Raw genomic sequence first — 21040 nt, forward strand, 5'->3', positions numbered from 1 at the left:
AAATATTTATCTAATATAATAAATATAAATTACTATTAAATATTTATCGAGGATTAAAATATTGAGGCATAATATATAAACATATTCTTTAATTTGGCCTCAAATTATATTTATGATCACCAACTTTGTTTGTGCATAAGTAGACACTTAAACTTCTATAAAGTTGACCACGTAGGATGCCACATAGGACAATGTGTCTACTTGTTCAATTTTATAGAAGTTTTAGTGTCAAATTGTGTACATTTAAAGTTGAAGATGATATATATGATCTGAAGTTAAGTTACAAGACATGTTTATATATTGTGCCAAATATTAATTATTAGCAAACTTAAAGTACCAAAAGTGTCTAGTAACATATACTTAATAGACTATTTTGAATATAACTCAAACATAAGTTACCATTTCTGTCATTTTCTCGCCCTAAAAACCTGCTAGTATACTATATATACCTTTTGAAGGCAGCTTTCACCAAAGCAAAAAATTAAAGAGAAGAACAGCGAAAGCTATTTCTTCGAATTCATTAGAGAAAAAGAAACATGCCCATCGACTGTTTAGTTTTGGGTAAGCAATATATACTAGTAGCGTAGCAAGAAATGAAATTTTATTGATATATGTTTATGATAAATAATTTTTGAAATATATATTTAGTATAATTTTCTATTTACATATGTATAGTATAATCTTTTTCTTTTTATTTATGGAGGAGTTTCGACCGGTCATCCTTCACTATATGTGGCTAAGACACTATTCTCTCTGTTTACTCTTACTCGTTGAGTTTATTTTATTCAGAATCAAACTATATGAACTTGAATAAAATAACTACAACTTATAGTAGTATTTTCTTATAGTTTTTGTATATTTGAATTTTGAGATATTAAATCAATCTATTCAATTTAGATTATAAGATTAGTTAAATTTATTTGTAAGGTGAAATGTTATAAGTAAAAGTGAATTGAAAAAGTATACTACCACATGTTTTGATGAAATGCTAAAACCCCTCCGTTCACTTTTACTTTTCACGTTTGTCGTATGCAGTGTCAAATTTTATTTTGATAATAGCTTGCAAGTTATGGTACTCTTTCATTATTGTTGAACATCTAAATTTTAAATTTTGAAGTATTAAATTAATTTAATTCAATTTAATTTCGAGGATTAGTTAATTTAATTTGTAAGGTGAAATGTACAATTAAAAGTGAATTGAAGGAGTACTATACTACATGTCTACCACCGGTTTGATGAAATGTTAAAGCTTTTTATTCAATTTTACTTGTCACTTTCGCTTATCCGGTGTCAAATTTTATGAACTTTGACAAATGAGTGCAACTTATGGGGTTTTTTCTATGGTTCTTAACATTTAAACTTTAAGTTTAAAATATTAAATTGATGTAATTGAATTTAGCGTTGAAGATTAGCTAAATTGACCATGTATACCGAAACGTGACAAGTAATAATAGTGCACGAGCGAGGGAGTGTACTATACTACATGTCTGCTACATGTTTGATGAAATGCTGAAACGAAACAAATTTGAGTTAACAGGGGCAGGACAGGAGGTAGGAAAGAGCTGTGTTGTGGTGACTATAAATGGCAAGAGGATAATGTTTGACTGTGGGATGCATATGGGGTACATGGACCATAACAAATACCCAGATTTCTCTCGTATCTCTAAGACTCGTGACTTCAACAAGGAGCTCTCATGCATCATCATCACTCATTTGTATGATACTCTTTGCCACACCCCTTATCATATATTCATACGTAGCGTGTATATTTCAATGTTCCTGTGCTTCGTTTATCACATTATTTTGCTCTATACGCTCTATTACGATTTCTATATTATTCGCTATGCATTGTTCTACCGCTGCATTGTCTCTCAAATTGTCGTGGTGAGGGTCTATCCGAAGCAATCACTGTATGTATATGCCGTAGAGATAAGGTCTGCGTACACTCTTCCCTCCCCAATCTCCATTTATGGGAATATACTGGGTATGTTGTTGTGTGTATATTTCATTCTTTTGATCTGCTTTAATGAGTTTCAATAAACCCCTTTTCAGCTTGTTGGACGGTTTTTCTTTTTTTGAGAATTAGGACGGTTGTTAAATAGATCATTCATTATGTACTACATGGTATTGTATTGTATTGATGAATACAATGTTTGGATAGATTGTATCGTTTTACGTCATTAGGTAATGTCATACATCAGCCATATACAGTATAAACTTACAATATTGGAGGTACTCTGCGGGGTGCAGTAGATAAATGACAACGTATAATTATTACGAACATAGGCAAAATGAGGTAGTGGTATGGACCGCGTACACTTTATCCTCCCCAGACCCCAATTTGTGGGAATACACTTGGTATGTTGTTGTTGTTGTATAGGCAAAATGAGGGAAAAAAACAAGGTTACAGCGCGATCACACCAAATCAGTCATTACATAAAATAAGACTTATTGTCGTTACATAACGATAGATTTACCCATGCGATACAATAAATAAGTAACATCAAAATAGACATTATTTTAAAGTAACAATATGTTAAAGTACAATAGGTAACAAGATATGTCCCAGCGTGGTGAGTCGCATCCCCTGTTTATATGGCGGCTTTGTAATCTCTTACTCAGAGATTTTGTTTAGTGATATTCGATGCACTTCTCTAGCGAAAGAGGACAAGTTTTCCCATGCTTGATGAATTGCATCCCTATTGCGCGTACATGTCATAGTCCATTAGTGAAAGTTTACTCTTTAATTTAATGGAACTGATACCCCCTTTAGAGATGTGGGAAAGATTTGGCCCAACTTATTGAATCACATCCCCTGTTAAATGTATATGCTATTGTAATGTAGTTTTAACTAGTTAACTCTATTTATCTAATCTAATGAATTGTGATTGCAGCCACCAAGACCATATCGGAGCTCTTCCATATTTTACTGAAGTTTGTGGGTACAATGGCCCCATATACATGACGGTACTACCTTTGTATAGCCCCCTTATAGTCCTTATCACTACAATAGCATATAGGAATACAGAAGCAAAATGTCAATATACATGATAAAATGCTTCATTTGATTTTTATTTATTCGTGGTTGTGTTTCTCTCTGAAATGCATTTCTTTCGCGTTGTTCCTCACCTTCTGTGAAAGAAAAAAGGGTTTAAATAAATAACTGAAGCAGGTTAGCCATTTACTTTACACTGGTAATCTTGCTGGCAGCACCTCATGCAAAAGTTATGAATAATAAATGCAAAACTCATTGCATAAAAAATAGAAAATATAATTCAAAAGCTTTAAACTGTTATCACATATTTTATTACAACAGCATACCTAGTGTAATCCCACTAGTGGGGTCTAGGGAGGGTGGTATGTATGCATCTCTCTGAATTTGATAGCTGATTTTACTGGAAAGTGGCATGTCAAGTTTTCTGTGTCAACAAGTTATTGTCATAAGTAGTTGAAATATAAGGCTTGATATGCCAGTAGTAATGCATTGTTATGACCACACGATATGATCTTGTCACCGAGAAGAAGTCTGTGTTTAACAGATCCTTCTCCTTGTTCTTATTTCGTGTGCGGCCAATTTTTGATAAACAATAGGCTCGTTTAAAGGGAACCACAACCTTAGGACTCATTAGAGAGACCCTGATATCTTGTTATTTTGATATAAGTTCCTTTCCCTTCTTTTATTCCTTCTGCATCTTTAAATAGGGACTCCTATTACAAGATACTAAAGAAAAATAGGAATCTACTAACAGTGAAAATCGAGTCAAATAAGAATTCTAATAAAACTAAACAGCTGTCTATTTTGATGCAGCCAAAATACTGCCAGTTGCATAGATTTAATGAGTCTATAACATTACCCCCCTCCTCTGTAAAGAGCTTGTCCTGAAGCTCGAATTCTGGATATATATTACGACAATGTTTCACTAGAATAAATTTGAGGTTCTTGCACATCCTTATGGTCTGGATTTTCATTATCTGGATCAACTAGTTCCAACCAAAACAACTTCTTACATTGGTGACCAACCGAATACAATTTATCACAATTATAACACAATCCCTTTGCCTTTCTACCCTCACAATTTTTTTATAAAAGGAGCAGATGAACTTAAAAACTTTGGTTCAGTAATCTCACTTAACCCGTTGCTGCCCTTTGGAATTGGAATGGTGGAAGTTGCAGTAGTATTCGAATAGCCTTTAGTCCCTTGTGGGGTCTCCTTCCGAGAAGATGTTCCGCACCTCTCCTATTTCTTCTCAAATGCTCGCGCTATATTCATGGGGAGAACCAATTCTGGTAGACTTTGCTTCTCAACATCAAGCCAAATGGAATCAATCAGACTGCTAGTGAAGACACTAACCTGCTGGTTTACGCGAACGTACTTGCTGGCCCTAGCTAACCGTTCTTGAAATCGGTGCTGATATTCTTCAATTGAGCCCGTTTGCTTCAAGTTAATAGACCAGATCACCTAATGGATTACTTCCCAATGGAGGCCCAAACCCGAGGGTACATTATTCCTTGAACTCCGACCAGTCAACTAAGTTATTATCTTGTTCTTCTTGATGATACCATAATTGTGCCTGCCCTAGAAGATGGAATGCAGCCAATCCCACCTTATCAGCTTCATTTGTTACCAGTCAACTAAGTGATTATCTTGTTCTACTTGATGATACTATAATTGTGCTTCACCTAGAAGGTGGAATGCAACCAATCCCACCTTATCAGCTTCATTTGTTCTCTGATTGGAGAAGAATTTCTCACATTGATGTAGCCAAATTAATGGGAAATCTAGCTTTGTGTATCTTGGCACCATATTATTTCTTGCAGTAGGTTGGATCGATATTCTGGTTGGTCGGGCTGTTTACCTGTATTGCTGCTCTCTCCAGCATCAGAATCTCTTGATTTTTGCTAAACCCCACAATGAATATTGTATCGATATTTGTTCCAATTGAGCTACCATCCTTGATTCAGTTTGATCCACTGCTTCTACAAGACGTGCTTCATTCGCAACCTGCACCTCTTGAAGGAGAGCCTGCAACTCGTCACGTTTGCTTGGATCGCCCATGGTGTTTGGCTTTGATACCAATTTTGTTATGACCACATGATATGGATCTTGTCACCGGGTGCTTCACTGAGAAGTCTGTGTTTAAATGATCCTTCTACTTGTTCTTATTTCGTGAGCGACCAACTTTTGATAAACAATAGGCTCTTTAAAAGGGAGCCTACAACCTTAGGACTCGTTAGTGAGAGATTTGATATAAATTCCTTCCCCTTCTTTTATTCCTCCTGCCTCTTTAAATAGATACTCTTATTACAAGATACTAAAGAAAACTAGGAATCTACTAACAAAGAAAATTTATTCAAATAAATTTTAAGTACTGTCTATTTGATGCAGCCAAAATACTGCCAGTTGCATCAGATTTATTCTGCCAGTTGCATATATTTAATGAGCCTATAACATGCACACTCAACCACTTATCAGAAGTTGCCTTAAAGTTTTGGTTGTTCCAGTAGACATTACATTTTCTCTGCCATACTAACAACTATGGAGTTCCATTGTTATCCAGGAAAACTATAACTCTTGATCGCACCCAAGGGTGTGGCTTAGTGGTTCAATGAAGTTGTTTGAGCACCATGAAGTCTCAGGTTCAATTCCCAACAAAGACAAGGACTAGGTAATTTCTTCCCATCTATTCTAGCCTTAGTGGACAGTGTTACTTGGTACCTGTTGTTGGTGGGAGGTGGCAGGTATCCCATGATATTAGTTGAGGTGCGCGCAAGCTGGCCCTGACACCACGGTTATCAAAAAAAAAAACCTATAACTCTTGATCTTAGAAATTGTTCTGACTAAAAAATCTATCTTATATTTACATGCAATAAACTTAATTTGCAATATGGATTAAATAATGTGGAATGTCAATGGGGTTTGTAAAAAAATGTAACGAGTTGCTGGTGAAAAGAAAATGTGAAGCAAAATCAGCAAAAAGCGATCTGTTTTGGACATATATCTAGAAACTTCCTTTAAAATACGTAAGCATTAGAGTAGATCAAGAAATTAGGGAGATATTCTGTTACAAATTAACAAATATATGACATAATTGGAAGTCATTTGCCTACAGACAATTCAGATATGTCGGGAGATTTTTAAAAAAATCATACTTTTGTGACATGTTTTTGCACAATTTAATATATTTTGCTTTATTCACATATGACATGTAATTATCAGCCCATGTAACATCTGCTTTTAGTATCTAATTTCTTTTTTTGCTTGAAATATTATGAATGAGCTAGAATGTGTACTTGGATTTTCAACCCAGTCTTTCCATGTTTTATGATCTCTTCTATGATCAATTTTAATTACTCATCCTTCAGTATCCAACAAAAGCTTTGGCTCCATTGATGCTGGAAGATAATCGCAATGTGATGCTTGGAAGGGGAGAAAAGGAGCAATTCACTTCTGAGCAGATCATGGAATGCATGAAAAAAGGTATCCTTATTAGTCACTCCCATGGCCTATTTATAGTATGATTCAGTATTCTAGTAATTGGTAGCAAATGGTTAGATTTTGTCCAGTTGCAGTATATGAACATATTGCTTCCTTTAAAGTTGTCAACTAGGCAAGTTAACTTCGGTAGTTATACCGACTTTTTGGGTCAAAGCAAAGATAAGTTAGACTGAGCATATTTATGATCTCTATTGAAGTGTGCCTGATTCTTTTTTCATGGCCAAGCACGTGGAATTCTTTTTGATAATAGGTGGCGCCGTAGCGGTGAGATTTCTGATACCATTTTAGTGTGTAGCCATCTCATCTAAAAGCTTAAGCTTAAACTGTTACAAAGAACACATTTTTATTTACTTAATTATATTCTCAACACACCTCCTCCTGTACATGCCTGATTCTTTTTTCATGGCCAAGCATGTGGAATTCTTTTTATAAATAGGTGGCGGTGAGATATCTAATATCATATTGAAGTGTGTAGCCATCTCATCTAAAAGCGTATGCTTTAACTGCTACAAAGAACACACTTTTAATTTACTTAATTATATTCTCAACAACCTCTCATATTGAAGATAATATATATATATTGTGTATCGATGCCATAATCACTTACAACTCTAATATCCTGTTAGTTCTCTGAAAAGTGAAAACCATGTGCAAAGCGGGATCAATTTTGTAATTGTTGCATATATATTGGTGATAAAAGCTAACTGACAATAATTGGGATTTTCCACTCCTCACACGGTTGCCTGACTAATGGGCAAACCCATTCTGTTTATTTTGGTTAACTCTGCTGTCTCAGCTGAGCTGCAAGTCTGACAAATGCACAAATCTTTTGTGTTTTGCGACCCCCCCCCCATATCAGATCAGCTGCTGCAGGCTCTTGACATCATTAGTGTGGTTTCAGTGGTTCTAATAGTTGACTTTTCTGACTCATAGGTTAACTACACTAGCTTCTTATATGGTTTCACTAGTTATCACTCTAGTATGATGGCTATGTTAAATGCGTTACTGATAACATCAATGTTTTTCAGTGGATCATATGGCCTTAACATTGGTTTATATGTGCTGCCTTCAGAAGCCCGCTGTTGAAACCATTCAATCTTAGTGAACTTATTACATGTACACAACTCAGAATTCACACATTGACCAATTTAGGCATCCAGATCATAAAGAGCTATAGTCTTTTGGTTGGAGATGGATTATCCATTATAACATCTTGTCAATACCTCAAGATAAATCTACACCGTGGAAACAAAACAAAGGGAGAACAAACAGTTCTCATTGGAGTAAAGGTATTTTTATGAAATCACAAAATTAAAGCTAGACTTTTTAAAGTTGGTAAGAGAAGCTAGATTCTTTTAAAGTTGCCAAGAGATTGTTGATTGAACTCGTATAATGAGCAATAATAATTTAATGCACATGCAAGATTGGATTGATGAGTTAAGTGAATTCTAAGGATCTAACAAAATGCAGCTGTTATATAAGTCAGCAGACATGCTCAGCTAATAATATTTTCTGCATCTTTTTCTCTTCTTCATCTCCAAATTGATGTGTTATTTAACTTTTACAATCGGTGTGCAGTTATTGCAGTGGATTTAAAGCAGACTGTGCTGGTTGATAACGACCTCCAAATTCGAGCATACTATGCTGGACATGTATGGTTTAAACTATTCATTCACTAGCACAAACATCCCAATAACTTTTTCACATGCATTCATTGGTATCAAGCAAATTGACTTATAGATTTTCTTTTCAATCTGAAGGGGAAAAGGGAACATCAATTAATGAATAAAGCAGAACCCACATCAACTTAATTCATATTGCAGATAATGTTAGAAAAGGATTACGAATTGGATTAAAGGGAGTTAGGCATATTATCTTTTCAAATTTTAAAGGAATAGAAAATGAAGATTAAGAGAGTAACATCCTAGGAGTTAATTGGTAAGCTAATCCATTGCAACTGCTTCTTCTTCCTTAGGTTGATTTGATCTGAAAGTGATCTCAAGTTTAAACTGGCTATTTCCTGGTGCATTTTTATATTCCGTCTTTTTGGAATCGATTTTTCCCTTCCAACTGGCCTACATTTCTGAAGCATATGCAGATTGTTGTTCGACTCTTCTAATCTCTCTCTCTCTCTCTCTCACACACACACACAACAACAACAACAACAAACCCGGTGTATTCCTACAGCGTGGGGTCTGGGGAGGGTAAGATGTACGCAATCCATACTGCTACCTCCGAAGAAGTAGAGAGACTGTTTTCGATAGACCCCCGGCTCAAGATAAGGATAATAAACAAGGGGATGGATGACATAACCAAAATAAAGAATAGGAAATAATAGAATAAAATCATAGGAATATGAAATACAGGAAATAAGAGCAATACAAAATAAGAAATATAGGAACTAAGCAATAGAAAATAGGACACCTATCTAGTAGTGACATACACTCACATCCCAAAGACACCTATGTACATTGACCTATGATTACTAAATCCGGCTACACAAGAATTCTCCTGACTGCTAGCTACAACCCACACACTAACACTAGCCTTCTACCCTAATCCTCGACCTTCACGCCTTCCTATCTAGGGTCATGTCCTCAGTAAGCTGAAGCTGCTCCATGTCATGTCTAATCACCTCCTTCCAGTATTTCTTCGGCCTACCTCTTCTCCTCCTGAAGCCATCCAACGCTAGCCTCTCACACCTCTGAACCGGGGCATCCGCGCCCCTCCTCATCACATGCCCAAACCATCTCAGCCTTCCTTCCCGCATCTTGTCCTCCACCGAAGCCACTCCCACCTTATCCCGGATAATCTCATTCCTAACTCTGTTCCCTTTAGTAAGCCCACACATCCAACGCAACATTCTCATTTCCGCTACCTTCAATTTTTGGATGTGAACGTGCTTAACTGGCCAACACTCCGCTCCATACAACATGGCCGGACGAACTGCCACTATAGAATTTGCCTTTAAGCTTAAGGGGCACCTTCTTATCGCACAACACTCCCGAGGCGAGCCTCCACTTCATCTAACCTGCTCCAATACGGTTAGAAACATCCTCATCAATCTCACCATCCCCCTGGATCATAGACCCAAGGTACTTAAAACTATCCCTCTTACACACATCCTGGGAGTCCAACCTCACCACCATTTCGTTCTTCTGCCTCGAGTCACTAAATTTACATTCCAAATATTCCGTCTTGGACCTACTCAACCTAAACCCCTTAGACTCAAGGGTTTGCCTCCAAACCTTCAATTTGTCATTCACAGCCCCTCGCGTTTCATCAATCAACACTACATCATCCGCAAATAACATACACCAAGGCACCTCGCCTTGGATACTCCGCGTCAACACGTCCATCACCAATGCAAAAAGGAACGGATTAAGAGTCGATCCCTGATGCAACCCTGTCTCGACCGGAAAATGCTCTGCGTCTCCTCCCGCCGTCCTCACTCGGGTCTTCCCTCCATCGTACATGTCCTTAATAGCTCTGATGTACGCCACCGGGACCCCTCTCACCTCCAATCATCTCCAAAGGACCTCCCTCGGGACTTTATCATACGCCTTTTCTAGATCGATGAACACCATGTGTAAATCCCTACTTCTTTCTCTATACTGCTCCACCAATCTCCTTACCGGTGGATTGCCTCTGTCGTCGAGCGACCAGGCATAAATCCAAACTGATTCTCCAAAACGAACACGACCCTCCTCAATCTCCGCTCAACCACTCTCTCCCAAATCTTCATAGTGTGATTCAATAGCTTAATACCTCTATAGTTGTTGCAACTCTGAATGTCACCCTTGTTTTTATACAACGGAATCATCGTACTCCACCTCCAAGCCTCAGGCATTCTTGCATTCTTGAAAATGCCATTAAATAAATCAGTCAACCACCTTAGACCTGCCCCACCAACATACTTTCAAAAATCCACCAGTATCTCATTAGGCCCTGTCGCCCTACTCCAGAAAAAAATAAAAAATTCTTGTGTTAGTGCTTCTGGATGCTGTTAATTTACTCGATTGCTGTTTTAAACACACGAGATTCTCTGTGTTCTTTCTTCAATTTGGAACCCACAAGCAGCTATATATACTCCATGTCAATACGGAGAGCTGTGTATGCTTGTCTTTTTCTTTCCTATCTCAGTTTCTCCAACTAGAAAGAGAACATTTTTTGTTGCACTTGGAAGTTACTCGTAAAACAAGCAACACAGCATTATCACAAACAAAAAGAGAAGAGCAGCCTGGAAAACCCAGTGTCTTAAACAATGAAAAGAGGAGAAAGAAAAAACACCTGAATCATAATATGTCTATCACCAATAGTAAAAAATGCTACTTATGAAAGTGACATTGCAAAATATATGCCAGCAGAACCCAATTAATCAATCAGGAAGGTTTGACACCACTCCACTTGTGTATATACACATACAGATATAGGATTCCCCCACCACATTGGTTTACTGACTTGCGGAAAAATAAAAGCACTAAAGATAACCTGCTTGCTAAAGCTAGCTGCAAGTTCATCTTGGAAACAAAGTCCTGCAATGCAAATTATAAACCTGAGCTTAACATAGTATGCACATATTGTCCTTTTCTATATTGCTGGTGTCTGCCTTCCTTTGTTTCCCTGTTAGTATGCCTCACGTCAGGGGTGATCTCATGTGGAAGACATTTGAACAACCAGCAAATGTGAAAGAAAAACATGAAAGAGTAGAATTAAAATTCTGGATTGATGAAATGGAAAAGAAATTTTGTGTGATATCCCTTCTAGTTCGTGATATTCGAAACTAGCTCTCTTGTCAAAGTTTTTAGATATCTTTGAAGTTTGAATGGAATCTTCTTATGTATCAGACAAACATTCCTTCTTGTGAATTTACAACTCATTCCCTTCTACATATTGCACAAAAAAGAATAGAGCCAGAGTTTTGTCATCCAGCTGTAAATCATGCATGCAAGGTCAATCAATATCGACGTTGTGAATTTTGAACTCTTATGTCTAGGTTCTTGGTGCTGCAATGTTTTATGCTAAAGTGGGCGATGCTGCTATGGTATACACTGGAGATTATAATATGACAGCTGATCGACATCTTGGAGCTGCTCAAATTGACCGGCTGCAGCTGGACCTTGTCATAACAGAGTAAGTAGCGGATACAATTTAGAAAATCACCTACATGTTCATCATGGTAAACATGCCTGTCAAATAAATATCATGGTAAATAATCTTGGTCAAATATTTGGTAGGTGCATGCAATTTCATCTTGTGATTTCGTTTCACGATTTCACCCTTTTCAAATACAAAAATTGACCCACAAGTTTATATTTTATAAAATAAAATCTACCATTTTAAATTTTGCAAAAAAGACTCTTCCTCGGCGTAAAGAGATTGTAGGTACCATGTACAACAACAACAACAAATCCAGTGTATTCCCACAATGTGGGGTCTGGAATTGTAGGTATCATGTGAAAGAATTATACTATAGAATAACTATTGTTGATTAGTGGATCTTTATAAAATTATGTTTACTTGAAAGTTTGTAATCACAAATATTTATGTATAAAAGGAACATGGCGATATGCAATTATCAATGCACCTTAGCATATTACGGCATCCTATTTATGAATTATGATTTGGTCATTTGATAACATTATATAAGAATTGGAAAAAATTTAATAGTTTTCACAATTTGTGCGGTTTCTCATTTTTATGGGAAGACATACAACTTTTTTTTTAATGGTAACTAGAAAACATACAACTTAAAAAGTCCAAATTGCATGTCCAAACAAAACTTCTAGCCTGTTTGCTCAAGCTTCTAAAAGCAGCTTATTTTGAAAAGTGCTTATTTCAAAAAAGCAATTTTGGTGCGGAGCAGTTTGTGTTTAGCCAATAAATTTACATAAGCACTTTTGAGCAACAATTAGTGTTTGGCCAAACTTTTTAAAAGTGTTTTTAGGTGTATTTTCTTAAAAATACTTTTTAAATAAGTGTTTCTAGGAAGAAACTACTTTTTTTTAGCTTCTGAAAAACAGTTTCTGCTACTCCCTAGAAGCACTTATTTCCTCGCAAAAGCTTGGCCAAACACCTCACTTTTTAAAATAAGCCCTTTTGAAGAAAAATAAGTTTGGCCAAAAGGGGTATTCAACTTCATCTCAAATGATTTCATATCACGTGGCCAAAAGGATCCTTAGTCTAAATCAATTTTGATGATCATTTTTCCAGTTTCTTTTTTTATTTCATGATTTTATGCAACTCAAGTGGATTGCTACTGTTGATTCACACATCAGTTGTGGAATGGAGATTCGATTACTTGTTATGAAGTCTTGGGCATTCCTCACCTCTAGAGCTAGCTATTGGGATTTGAGTTAAACACAAGGTCCATGTTTTTTATCATGGTATAGAGCCAGACCTTTCCCAATTCTACCTCTACCTGACAGTGGAGAATTTTAGATTTTTTTCCAGTCCTTTATTGGAGGATAGCCCACCATGTACAAATGTTCAAAACAAAGATGCTAATGTCACCAAGGAATAACTCCAATAGTCCTTCTAATAACAGACGCTAAGTATCTTTAACAAAGTGCTTTAGAAATAGTAAATGGAGAGGTCATTCTTTCATAGCAAAAAAAGCGCTCACTCACTCGTATCTGAAAAGGCAGGTGGGGGGCTCTCTATCCGGAAGATAATATATTTTTTTCATTCTTAAAATGGCTGCCATCTTTTATTGTCCACGCTCTAGATGTCCACTCCAGGGTATGCAAGGTGTGTTGAGTTCACATCGGTTTTGGTAACGGAGATTGGATTTGGACTCCTTATATGGTCTTGGACAATCCTCACCTCCTAAGCTAGCTTTTGGGATTGAGCTAAGCCCAAATTCCATTCCTTTATCAATGACTGTTTCCAGTTTTCTGATCTCGATGCTCTTTTGGCTAGCCTTGGCTCATAAAATAGCTCGCACTAAAGAAAAAGTATGATTCAAGATTTGATGAAATATTGAAAATTAGTCTGTAGTCTTGTGTATGGCTGTATGCTAACAATGTTAGACGATTAGCACCAAAGTTGCATGATGATTCAAGATTTGATGAAATATTGAGAATTAATATGTAGTTTTGTGTATGACTGAATGCTAACAATGTTAGACGATTAGCACCAAAGTTGCATGATGATTCAAGATTTGATGAAATATTGAGAATTAGTATGTAGTTTTGTGTATGGCTGTATGCTAACAATGTTAGACGATTAGCACCAAAGTTGCATGTTAATTCTTGCCAGAATTTATGTCTCCTGCTAATTTGTTTGGCTGGAACATCTCGGTGTGAACTGGTATGATTTCCCTGTGTTATTCCAAGTTTGTGGTATTGTATTGCCGTTCTTTCCTTCTTACAGTCTTTTCTAGACAAGTTATAATCATCACTTTTGATTCAAATTTGGAGATCTCCTCATAAATAATTTAATGGCATTATCCTGACCTTGAAAAATGAAAATTTTAGCTGCAGAGATCTCTACTTATGATTTTGTTCTTCCAGGTCAACTTATGCAACCACCACCCGTGATTCCAAATATGTTCGGGAGAGGGAGTTTCTCAAAGCAGTATGATACTTTTTGCTATTGATTTTTTTTCCAGTATCATGCATATGTTTTTCTTTCGATTTCTGCTTGTAACACAGTGTTGTGACAGAATATGCCTGTGAGTGTTTATAAGGGTCTTGTCTGAATATCCTTGTCCTGGGTCCTATGCTTTATATCCCGATGTCAATGGCTGATGTTGAATGGCATTGGGCCCCTACTCGAGTCCGAAGCATAGCATCTTCTAACAAAGTCAAAAGGGAGTGATGTGATTCCCACAAGTATATAAAGTAGTTTGCATGGTGTGCTCACAGTGGCTTAAAATAGTGAGTACAATCTTAGTGCTGTACTCCATACCTCTTAGCAAATGATATTTGCTTGTGATGCGTCCCTCTTAAAAAATACTCCGTCTCATTTTATGTGTCGCCACATTCTTTTTGATCCGTTCCAAAAAGAATGCCATCTTTCCTTATTTGGCAACTGTTTAATGACATCATTCCCATTTCATCCTTATTGAGTCTCACTTAATAAGAAAAGACAACTAAAAAGTAAATATCAAAGTGACTTTAAGAGGGGCAATTTTGTAAACTTCACAAAGTCATCATTTATTTCTTAAACCTCGTGTCCGGTTAAATGGCGACACAAAAAATGGGATGGAGCCTGGATGGAGTAATAAGGAAAGAGGCTGGATTGCATATTCTTTTATCTGTCACCCCTTGATTGATTTCTAATTCTGAACAAATCTGTACCAAGGAGAATCTGTGTTTTGTTCTAAAAAAAACAACATAGAAATTAAAAAATGTTTGCATGTGCATGTTGTTTTCTTTAGCACTTTATCAATTACTGCACTTAGCATAGTCTCTTTCCGTTATACTTTTTTCTGCTCGCGTTGCTCTATTTCGGAATTGGAGGGTTCTTAAACAACATTGCATTTATTGCCATTCTATATTAATTAGAGTCCTTTATTTTTAAAATATCTGTGATTCCTTTCTTGGTATTATCTTTCAATTTGCTTTATAGTATGGTTGAATTCATTTTTATTTTGTGACACCTTAATACCAAAACTGATAATTTTAGGTTCACAATTGTGTTGCTAGTGGAGGAAAGGTGCTCATCCCTGCATTTGCTCTTGGAAGAGCTCAGGTTTTAGTTCTTTATTTTGGCTAGATTATAATTTATTTTTTTCTTTTGAATAAATTAACTCTAGCTTTTTTAATGCCTAGATTTAAGACATACATTAGCTTTAGGCTTCTTTAATGAAAAATAATTGAAGGGAGGTGGGGACTAGTGAAAATGATTTCACTGAGGAATTAATCAATGGTCCTAAACTTCTAATCAGTACTTTGTTTCAAGACATTCTATGAAGGATGTGGTCAGCTAGTCTAAACTCTAGTAAGTACTGCATGTAGCTCTCTCACCTGTCAATTTGGTTTCAAATATTTGATTATGAGAAAATAAGACATCAATGCTACAAGAGCTTCTGTCAGGCTTGTATTTATTTGGAAGTTCAACAAGAGCACCCATGACTGGTAGTGCCAAGGTATAAGTAGTGGTTTACATAGTTCAATCAATCAATTTGTACCTCAATTCCAAACCTGTGGGCGGTGAGTATGAATCCTCCATAGCTATCCGCCCTATTTGCGGCACTTTCATTCTAATGTTGAACAAATTAAGGAAAATTAGTAGTTTCCTGAGTCTAGAGGTTCTTTCACACTTATCACTGCTAATATTTTATATATATATTTGTGGTATTAGTTGTTATATAATTGATAAATATGGGCTTTCCTCAATCTTATTCTTGATGCTTTGCTTTATGTTCTTGCTCCTTACAATTTTCTTTCCTTCCGCACTGTAATATTATAATGCAAGTACTTATTTTATTGGTGGACTATACTTCTCCAAACAGGAAATCTGTATGCTATTGGATGACTATTGGGAGCGGATGAATCTTAATGTTCCTATTTATTTATCCGCAGGTTCTTCTCCCTTCATTTCCTTGCATAATTCCTTAAGTCATTACAGCAATGTGATATTTCTTTTTTAAAATCCTGGTCCGTCCTTGATCAGATATAGAAGAATTACAATTCTGCAAGCGGATTTGTATCTCTGTAATTTTATGTGAATGTTATCTTCCAAAAAAAGAAAAAATCTCCATGATTTTGTGTGTGATTTATTAAGTGTTGTTGGAGCTATGAAGCTGTCTGCACTATATCATGCCAAGCAATTTTATGTGATATGTGAAAGCTAAAAAACAAGCCCCCCTGTGTACATGGAGGACAGTTATTGCTTGGTAGAAGGCGAGTCTTTTTGGATATTCTAATTAGATTTACCGGAGATAGCTAAGACAGTGTTGCATACTATTGTTACCATCTCTAATTATTAGATATTTCCCCGCCAAAAAGTTATTGTGCATGTCAGTAATAATTACTTTTAGTTTATGTGGCTTCTATACAGCTTTGACTAGCGTCAAGTCTTCAGCTTCTTCTCCCTCCTCTCGACTTGTTGCAATAGTTCATCCTTGAATAAATATTACTCCGTCCCATTTTATGTGTCGCCATTTTCTTTTTAGTCCGTACCAAAAAGAATGTCACCTTCCTTATTTGTTAACTATCTAAAGACATAATTTCACTTTTACCCTTATTGGTTCGCACTTAATTAAAGATAATAGTAGTACATTTCTTAATAAAGGATAATTTGGTAAAAATTATCAAGTCTTTTCTTATTTCTTAAACTCCGTACCTGGTCAAACTATGACGCATAAAATGGGACGGAGGGAGTACATATTTTTTACACTAGGCTGTAATTTTAGTTCTCCTAATTAATCTTTTTGGTGCTACTATAATTGGTAGTGGAGTGTTGTCTTGCTTTTCGAACGTTTAGGCTTGTTGGTGTTTGCCGTAGTACTAGTCGTATTCTTGTAGTTCTTGCTTTTGATATTTATCACATATGTTATTGTGTTTCGATTATCACATTATTTGTTGTTGTTATCGATCCTTTCTTGTAGGCTCTGATTGCTTTCCTTATTAGTTGCTATGTTTTCTTTAACTGTTTTTCTTTTTCTTTTACGTGGATTTGTTGCACTTGTGTTGAGGGTATTTCGATAACAGTCTACCTCCACTGCGTAGTGGTAAGGTTTGCGTACACTCTACTCCCCATGGGATTTCACTGTGTATGTTGTTGGTGGTGGTGCGACAATTCTGCAAACATTTTGGATTTACGTCATGTTTTTTAGTAGTTTGATGCCTTATTCTTTATCCTGAACTATTAATCTTTCAGGTTTGACTATTCAAGCTAATATGTACTATAAAGTTTTCATAAACTGGACCAGCCAAAAGGTGAAAAATAGTTCCACAACACGCAATGCATTTGACTTCAAAAATGGTGCTTCCTCTATCACTCATTGCAAGCTTTAGTAAATTGTAGAAATATTAAACGTGAACAGGGATCCCTAAGCTTTCTTGTACTACGATGTTCCTCTTTCTGTAATCTTTAGTAGTTCAAGTGAAAGATTTAGATCAAATGTAATCCTGCGTTCATATTACATTATCTGATGCCTGTACTTTGTAGTTCGCAGTTTTGATCGTTCCATGATAAATGCTCCTGGACCTTGTGTCTTGTTTGCTACTCCGGGCATGTTAACTGGAGGATTTTCACTTGAAGTTTTCAAGCAATGGGCTCCGTGTGAACAGAACCTGATAGCACTTCCAGGGTACCATTTTAGTTCACTTTATAAAATATCTCGTCACGAGACAAATAGAAATGCATTTTCAAATGTTAATGTATCATTCATGCCTGGGTTCGGCGGCGGATTTATAGCCCAATTTATGGTGCACGTGAACCCATGGTCTCTCCGCCAGACTAGGTATTTCATATACATATTTCTTAGAATTTGATCTAATATTCTCTGTTGGCTCCCATGCTCCAAAAAGTTAAATGGTGCACTTGGTTGAATACCGAGTTAGTTACCTAGAGGAACAGGGATGCCCACCTAATACTTCCTTTTTTCTCCTTTCTTGCATCCATGTTATAGAAATTCTAGATCTGCCTCTGCTGGGTTGAGTGAGCTGCTTCAAAACATTTGTCAAGTATTTGCATTCTTTTTCTTCTTGAAACTGAAACTCTTGACGAAAAACTTAATAGTTTATCTTTTCACGTTGTCAGTATTACCAAATTGCTGTTGAGAGCCCTATCTAAGCTTCTTTTAACAGTTATGGTTTTTCCTAAATTGCCTTTTATGTTGAATGTCAACTTGGAAGGGTAAAATAAAAATCATGAGAACTGGCTTCATCAACTTCGTGGGGTTCTACAAACTTTTTGTAGGATCTAATGTTTCAATGTGCACTCTTTCTTGGTCGAGATGATTGACTCTACTCTTAGCATCAACTGATGATTGTCAAGAGTTTTGTTATTTCTGAAGACAAAATATATTCAATCATTCATTGCTGCACCTAAGCAAATGGTGGTATCTTTACTACCAGGAGAACGTGGGAAGTCAGATTAGAAACGAAGCTTTTCGCAATTCCAGTGAATGAGAAAAATTGGAACTCATATATAGGGATGTAAATAGTTCATTCTTAATGCTCATGTCTTCTTTATGTATTTTATTTTTCCCTTGTTCCCCATCTCATGTTTCTTTCTTCTTCCCTATCAACTTTCTCTGGGAGCTTTAAGTCATCTAGATTCCTTTTTAAATACCTCATACTCTGATTGTGGTCTTTACCTTTTACGGTAAAACTCAGTTGAGCACATCAGAAAGAACAGTCGTATGCTAACTTCTTCCATTAATTTTTCGGTTCTTGCCTCAGAGAAAGAAGTTAAAAGCTCTCTCATTCCTCATTGTACACGTTTAGTTATAGGGATAAACTATTGTCCTTTATCACCATTTGGACTATCTGGCTTTCTATTCCACCTTCTTTGTCCCCATTTAATCTAAGCTTATGTTCTACTATGCTCCTTCGAATCCTGTTTTTCAGATATTGTGTGGCTGGGACAGTAGGACGCAAGTTGATGTCAGCTAAAACTCCTGCCATAATAAATGTTGATAAAAACACCCAGATTGATGTGCGTTGCCAGGTACTTCTATTCTTGTATCCTCTTAAATTTATTTAATTTCATCACATATTAGCTCTTTTGTGTATCTGTCTAATCATATGCTCCACTACAATGATGATATTTTTACTTCAATGATTCTTCAAACAACTGTTACTATCAACTGTAATGATCAAGTTAGAGTTAAAAGTGAGGGTTCCTGTCATTTTTCCTTTTGTACAGTGTTGTCTTTATTTATCTGCTTTAGATTTCTACTTTGAATATCACTACTTGAAATTACGGATCATGTATAATAAAGTTTTCAATTTCTAAAATTTTATTTGATATTTCTAGCTGTATGATTTTATCTGTTTCTTGGATTTTTGACAGATTCATCGGCTGTCTTTTAGCGCACATACTGATGATAAGGGAATCATGGATCTGGTCAGATTTCTATCACCTAAACATGTGATACTTGTCCATGGGGAAAAGACCAACATGGCAAAGCTCAAAGAGAAAATTGAATCTGATTTGGGGATCCTGTGCTTTTATCCTGCAAATAACGAGTCTGTGCCCATTCCCTCAACTCTCTATATTAAAGCTGATGTATCCAAATCATTTCTCAAAAGTTCTTTGAGCCCAAATTTCAAGTTTCTAAAAACAATTTCAAGAGCAGACGCTGATGAGAGAGCCAAGTCTTCTGTACAAGTATATGATGACAGAGTAGCTGAAGGGGCACTCATCATGCAGAAAAACCCAAAATTTGTACACCAGAATGAGCTAATGGTCAGCTTAGGAGCAGAAAATCATGAAGTTCTGGTTGCTTACTGTTGTCCAGTGTGCGTCTCTGATGAGCTCAAAGATGTAGCTCCGTCACCAGGAGAAAACATGCCTCCTGTGCTTGATAAACGCTCCTTGGTACATTTATTATATACAAAACTCTCCAATGATTTTCAAGATGTAACTATTCAGAATGATGGAGACCATCTCCAGATAAAGTCATTTACTGTCTCTCCTTGTCTGAAGGAGATGTGTCCTCATAGAATACAGGTTAATCCTGATTGCACATCTAAAGCAGTAAACTTCTGCTGCACGTGGTCAATGGAAGATGAGAAACTTGCTTGGGGGGTCGTCTCAATCATGAAGGATTTGGAGTTGAAGACTGGTTAAGTGATCGTGCTCATTTAGAATTGGAAAAAATGTTCTGATGAGGGTCCTTAGTGGAGACATAATCCAGTTTACTCTCTTGTGAAATGTCAAGAACCTTCATGTACTCGATGTTTGAAAATTACAGCATCTGGAGTAGTTGACTGTATCAAGAGCCTGTGTATAGTCGTATCGTTTATAATTATTGTGGGTTTACGGAAGAGGAATGAAGTATCCGAAGAAAAATCAATTGCAGTTTGATTGTATTAAGTGCTAATGTGATGTTTACATTTTTTGCGATGAGGAATTATTGAGCTCTTTGGGGCTATAGCTTGTTTTGTGCCCATGACAACACTTAGCTGTGCTTAGTGCTTTTGTTGCCATACAAATTTTTATTTCCTTCTTTGGTGAAATGCTGAGATCTTGTTGGTAGTTGTTGATGCTCCTCAGATGCTTGTTACTAGTAGCTAATCTGCACTTGGTATAGAATAGCCTATACACTAGATATTCTTTGTGTAATGTTTTATGAGTAGAAATGTTCAAGTTCTATTCTTTTCAATAATTGTTACACTTACCGCCAGGAAATTACATGGTATAACTCCCCATAGCGGGTGAAACTAGATTTTTATCCTCTATAAGAAAAATCTTTAAAGACTAGCATTTCTTCCTTTTTAGGGAGAAAATTTGGTTAATAGGCCTTTCAAGTCTCCAATTAGCAAAATGACCTACTCTCATTTTCTTATTTTAAAACAAAATAAAAAATTACTTTAATAAAAAATTGGACTATAATAACATATTAAAAACTATGAGAGCTA

At 36.2% G+C, this 21040-nt stretch overlaps 1 protein-coding gene across 3 annotated transcripts; it reads left to right on the plus strand.

Moving 5' to 3' along the window:
* The first annotated feature begins 428 nt into the window (after nucleotides 1-428).
* Nucleotides 429-20638, plus strand: LOC107870551 (cleavage and polyadenylation specificity factor subunit 3-II). 3 transcript variants are annotated; one of them, XM_016717118.2, is made up of 13 exons: nucleotides 429-561; nucleotides 1538-1715; nucleotides 2895-2967; nucleotides 6365-6479; nucleotides 8076-8149; nucleotides 11494-11630; nucleotides 14012-14075; nucleotides 15129-15194; nucleotides 15958-16027; nucleotides 17328-17432; nucleotides 17619-17760; nucleotides 19025-19124; nucleotides 19470-20638. In XM_016717118.2, exons 1-13 carry the CDS (start codon nucleotides 537-539, stop codon nucleotides 20247-20249), a joined length of 1929 nt encoding a protein of 642 aa, XP_016572604.1. In that variant the 5' UTR covers nucleotides 429-536; the 3' UTR covers nucleotides 20250-20638. The 3 variants fall into 3 exon arrangements, with proteins under 3 accessions (XP_016572604.1, XP_016572605.1, XP_016572606.1); XM_016717120.2 differs by lacking the exon at nucleotides 429-561 and adding an exon at nucleotides 5560-5667 and having other exon boundaries at nucleotides 1646-1715; XM_016717119.2 differs by lacking the exon at nucleotides 17328-17432.
* The last annotated feature ends 402 nt before the right edge of the window (nucleotides 20639-21040 follow it).

This window comes from Capsicum annuum, chromosome 5 (genome assembly GCF_002878395.1).
Source record: "Capsicum annuum cultivar UCD-10X-F1 chromosome 5, UCD10Xv1.1, whole genome shotgun sequence".
Classification (NCBI taxonomy): domain Eukaryota; kingdom Viridiplantae; phylum Streptophyta; class Magnoliopsida; order Solanales; family Solanaceae; genus Capsicum; species Capsicum annuum.

Excerpts from the sequence above, each read along its gene's own strand:
- LOC107870551 (XM_016717118.2), top strand. The coding sequence starts at position 537 with ATGCCCATCGACTGTTTAGTTTTGG. Across the intron at positions 1,716-2,894 it reads TGCATCATCATCACTCATTT|CCACCAAGACCATATCGGAG; the intron begins GTATGATACTCT and ends TTGTGATTGCAG. Across the intron at positions 17,433-17,618 it reads TGCATTTGACTTCAAAAATG|TTCGCAGTTTTGATCGTTCC; the intron begins GTGCTTCCTCTA and ends TGTACTTTGTAG.